The 5000-nt window shown below is 43.3% G+C and overlaps 2 protein-coding genes across 3 annotated transcripts in view; one reads left to right on the top strand and one right to left on the bottom strand.

Annotated features, from left to right (window-relative positions):
• Nucleotides 1–1701, bottom strand: part of LOC143330883 (alpha-aspartyl dipeptidase) — a 4886-nt gene extending 3185 nt beyond the window's left edge. For both annotated transcript variants that reach the window (XR_013077971.1, XM_076747643.1), the window contains exons 1-4: nucleotides 1318–1701; nucleotides 686–774; nucleotides 343–417; nucleotides 1–63 (exon numbers count right to left, since the gene is read on the bottom strand). The exon at nucleotides 1–63 is cut by the window's left edge and continues 17 nt beyond it. Coding sequence is in view for 1 of the 2 variants with exons in the window: in XM_076747643.1 (XP_076603758.1) it covers nucleotides 1–63; nucleotides 343–417; nucleotides 686–774; nucleotides 1318–1412 (322 nt within the window). In the remaining variant the exon portion in view is untranslated. The remainder of the gene's footprint in view (nucleotides 64–342; nucleotides 418–685; nucleotides 775–1317) is intronic.
• A 1532-nt stretch (nucleotides 1702–3233) lies between these two features.
• Nucleotides 3234–5000, top strand: part of tgfbr2l (transforming growth factor beta receptor-like) — a 17661-nt gene continuing 15894 nt past the window's right edge. The window contains exon 1 of the mRNA XM_076747002.1: nucleotides 3234–3352. Within this exon, the coding sequence (XP_076603117.1) occupies nucleotides 3298–3352 (55 nt within the window). The 5' untranslated portion in view covers nucleotides 3234–3297. The remainder of the gene's footprint in view (nucleotides 3353–5000) is intronic.

Genomic DNA, 5000 nt, shown 5'->3' on the forward strand with positions numbered 1-5000 from the left:
TGATCTCTGACACCACCTTGTTGTCATAGAGACTCTTCAGCAGCCGGAAAGTGTTTCCTCCTCCTGCAAAACACAAACACTGCTGTCAGAGTCTGAACTACAGCTGGGGGATGAGGAAGGAAAGAAGGAAGGATGGAAGGATGGAAGGATGGAGGGAAGGAGGGACAGACAGACAGACACAAGGAAGAAAGAAAAGAAAAGGGAGTTATGGAGAAGGACAGAAAACTAAAGGTGCAGCAGGTGTTCGGTGTCTCTCCAGCTTCTCGGAGCTCTGAAGTCATCCAGTCTGAGCCTGCAGGGATTCGAACCATCGTCCCTGCTGCCTTGCTCTGCTGTTCCTACCTATGAAAATGCCTTCAGCCTTCCGGACGGCGTCGACGGGGTCCGAGGCCTCGTGGATGCCGTCCACCTCGTAACCTGCGGGGACGAACACACCAAACTCTGACTGAGCTGTTCATCAGGTACAAACGAGAGCAGGAAGTCAGTTCATGAGATCACTGGGACCAGTGTGACCAGTTTGTGCTGAAATTCTTTAAGACAGACGTACTGGATTGTATTAGATTAACAATAACACCAGCGTACACATGCAAACACAAACATGTAGAAAAATAAGCCAAAACTCCACAGAAGAAATACAAAAACAGAGAAAAACACGTGCAGACAGAGTCCAGAGAGCAGGACGCACCCAGAGTCCTGAACTTGTCCCTGGCCGTCTTGGTGTAGGCGTCTCTGTCGTGGAGAGCGTAAGGAACGAACAGAACCCTCCTCACATCTCTGAAGCACACAGAAAACACACTGACATTAGAACAGGAAAGAGGCACAGGTCAAAGGTCAGATCAGATCCACCTGTAAGAGCTCTGATCTGATGATACATGAAATCAAGCTTTAAGCCCTAAAACTGTTTGCTTTAAATAGATTATTATTGTTAATATTAGATTATCATTCATGGAACAAAACCTGAAGGTCATATTTCACATACTGTTTCACTTACTGGCTCATTCTCTTCACACCAAACTCCATTGAAAAATCTTGCATTTTAATGATCGGCTAACCTTTATTAGGTTAGCCTTGGACAAAGTGACTAAAGACGTTTAAAACTACTTTTTAATGAAACCATTGATCATAAACTGCTGCTTGTGTGCCGAACTTTTCCACTTTACTACATATTCACAGAGCATTTTCAACCGAGTCCACAGAGACATGTTCGTTTGCTGGTGGTTACAGAAATGTTAAATTGCAGGATTTTTGAACGGAATTTGAACAGAAGAAAGCTTTTTACCCTTCCAGGTGCTTCTTACAAATTTGTGTTGAACTTACTTTCCAAAGAAGTGTGAGATGTGCTGCTGGCAGTGATCCAGGTACCCGCTGCCGTGCAGGGTGGAGTTGGACACCAGCAGGAGTCTCCTCTTCATCTCTGATCAGTCTGCCTCAGCTCAGCCGGAGAGTCTGAAGAAAATCTGCGGAGGTGTCACTGTTGCCGAGTCCAGAGGTCCAGGTCCAGGTCCAGGTCCAGGTCTACAGTCCGGCTGAAAGCGATGCCAGAAGGTCCCTGATGACGGTCTGTGGACCGGCTGGGGATCCCTGATGAGCTCACCTCAGACTCTTCCGTCTGTTTCAGCAAGTATGAACCTTCAGTTTGACCGAAACTAACACTTGAAATAAATACTTTCCGTCATTGCTTCCGACAGCGGAAACAATATTAGCATTTCCGGCCCAATTCTGTCAGAATAAAAGCATCATCACGGCTCGAAAAGACATCACATTTGGACAAATGTTTTATTTTTGTCGGTAAACATTTTCAATCAAAGTAAATTTCCAAAACTAAAATGAATTGAACTGTTCGCGCTTTTCAAGTGTAGTTTGAATGCGACATGTATGTGTGGATATATGACAGAGCTGTAATGACAATCAGATAGTCAATCAACAGAACATAAATGAGATATTTGATAATTCATTGTTTAAGTCATTCTTTTTATCCAAATAAAAAACAAAACAATGATTATATTGCTCCAGACCTTTGATTTTTTTGGACTGTCCATCATTGGTGTACTAAAAGGATTCCAAACAGTCCTGCAGCTTTGTTCTAAATTCACTCATATTTAAAACACCAACACACTTTAACTCATCAAGTGCTTTTATTATGAAGGGCACCTCCACAGAACCACCACCAACGACTTCGTGTTCAGTCATTTGACTGAAGTTCCGTCGTTTGGCCACCAAGTGGCAGCAGAACACCAACCTCTGTCACCATCAGTGACTCTGCCTGGTGGAATGAAACGAACAGTAAATAAAGAAACATAAAATGGAAATATTCAAGAAAAGTATCTTGACGTTGTGCTGAGGTGTGAGAGCAAAACAAAGTCAGCAGATTAGAAGAGAAACATGCAGTCAGAGCAGAGCAGTGAAGGTTTCCTGCTCACATCAGTCACGTTTCATCATAATGTGACCAATGAGCCGGAATAAACCTGTTAGCGGTCCCAGGATGACTGACAGCCTGAGATTCAGCTGTGCCGTGAAACAGGAAAGAAAGTGATGCTGCTGCTGCTGCTGCTGCTGATGATGATGATGATGATGATGATGCAAACTGCTCATATGAAACAAGAAATGATGGACAGTGAAGATCAAAGTGAAATCATGACTTATCTCCGCGTTCATCGTCCAGTCAGGTCAGAGCTGTGGAGTGACGATGAATGAAGGTCAGAAAACAGGTTTTAACGGAATGTTTTCGACCTGTTTTTGTTTGGAACAGTCAAACATTGTTCATCATCTTCCAGTCTTAAACGACTTCTTGGTCAAACTTTTATTAGTAATCTGGATTATACATATTACCTCCTAATGCAGCTGTGGAGCGTAACCAAGTACATTTACTCAAGTATTTTATTTCAGTACAGATTTGAGGCACTTAGGTACTTTACTTGTGTATTTCCATTTCATGCTACTTTATTCTCGTACTCCTCTAAAATCCCTGTAATAAATACGACAGTAGCACTTTGAATGGAGCCACATTGAAGTACTTTTCTGAAGGAAATGTTGCCGCTGCTGCTGCTGCTGCTGCTGTGTACTTGTACTGCAGTCAGATCGTGGATGCATGTATTTGTACATGTCTGCCTCCTCCACCTCTGGCGGCTCCGCAGTGGAAACAGAGGCAGCGGCGGTGGGCGGGGCTAAACCACATCTGGATGAAAAACATCTGGACTTCTCTCCACATACATGAGTGACACCGGGGCCGAGGACCGACCGACGGACTGAACGACTGACCGAGCCCGTGTGTGCTTCCCCGGCTGGCTTTGTCCGCAGATGATGGCTCGGTGCTGGACGCTTTGGACCGGGGTCCTCGCCCTCCTCGCGGCCGGTGAGTGCTGCCTGTTCTCGGCTTTTCTCTCTTTTCCTCGGAGCTGTTTGCGGAGGTTCGGAGGGCCGGAGCGCAGGGATGGATGGAGGGGGACGATGTGTTTTTAGAGCTCTACGAGAAGAAATTACAACTTTATTCAAGTAAAAGAACTAAGACATCAGTGTAAAAGTACTCCAGCGCGAGTTAAAGTCCTGCTTTCAAAGTAAAGTAAAAGTACGGAAGTATTTACAGCAAAAAGTACTTCATGTAAAAGTAAAAGTACTCGTGTCTGATCTCTGATTCTCTGCGACTTAATCAGTTTGTTCAGACTGAAGCTTCAGTGTCAGAGCAGCATGTTACTGTTGGAGCTGCTGCAGGTGGAGCTGCTTTAAGTACTACATATACTGTTAGATAGTTTAGGCCAATGGTTCCCAAGATAGGGGTTGGGCCCCTCCAAAGGGTCAGCAGATGAATCTGAGGGGTCGTCAGATGATTGATGGGAAAGAAGAAAAAACAAACCTGTTTTCAGTTTCTGGACTTTGATCTAAACTTTGATTTTTGGTAAAATATTGATCATTTGAACAGTAGAATGTAACTAAGTACATTTACTCAAGTACTGGACAACTATTGTATGTATTTCCATTTTAAGCAACTTTATACTTGTAGTCCACTAAATGTAGTTAAATGTTGTACTTTTTACTCCATTACATCTGTCTGACAGCTTTAGTTACTCTTCAGATTCCTCCCTGTCCAGTGAAAAGCTCGTATCTCCAGATGTGTTGATGCTGAATGTTTGTGCTGAACTGAAGGATGAAGAGTTCCTTCATGTCTTCTTCAGCTGAATAAACTCTTTAAAAAGCCTCTTGGATCAGCTGAAAATCGTCGTCACAAAGCTGAAAACAGCCTGTTTTTCTGAGCTCGTCACACTTTTTGGAGATACGTGGTTCTCACAGGACGCCGCTCTGCAAACATGATGATCTTCAAGAGTCTGAAGCATTGATGAAGATTAAAGCACCAACAGGATATAAAGGAGTTCAATGAGCTCCAACATCTACAGCAGGAACATGAATGAACACATGAATGCAGCAGGAACATGAATGAACACATGAACGCAGCAGGAACATGAATGAACACATGAACGCAGCAGGAACATGAATGAACACATGAATGCAGCTGGAACATGAATGAACACATGAACGCAGCAGGAACATGAATGAATGACAGCAGAGAGAAACACACTGACAGGAACACATTACTGACACGCGAGTACTTTTACTTCATGGTACTTTAAGTGCATTTGATAGAAATACTTTTACTGTTTTGAATGCAGGACTTCTTCTTGTAGCACAGTAAATGTACTGATACTTTTACTTAATTAAAGGACATGAATACTTCCTCCATCACTGCTGAGGACAAACACTGATGTGCTGATTTGGTTTTTCAGAGCTCTCGTCACATCAGTGCTAACATGCTAACACACGTCATTCACTAAGCTAGTCATTGTGAGCTTCACATATGTTCATGCTAGCAGCTAACACACTAACAATGAGAGTGCTAATGTTCTGATGCTCAGCAAGTGTAATCTTTACCATATTCACCACCTTAGTTTAGCATGTTAGCATGCTAATGCTTACTAATTGGCAGTGAAAGTAAGGCTGAATGTCATTAC

This window comes from Chaetodon auriga, chromosome 13 (genome assembly GCF_051107435.1).
Source record: "Chaetodon auriga isolate fChaAug3 chromosome 13, fChaAug3.hap1, whole genome shotgun sequence".
In the NCBI taxonomy this organism is placed as follows: Eukaryota; Metazoa; Chordata; class Actinopteri; order Chaetodontiformes; family Chaetodontidae; genus Chaetodon; species Chaetodon auriga.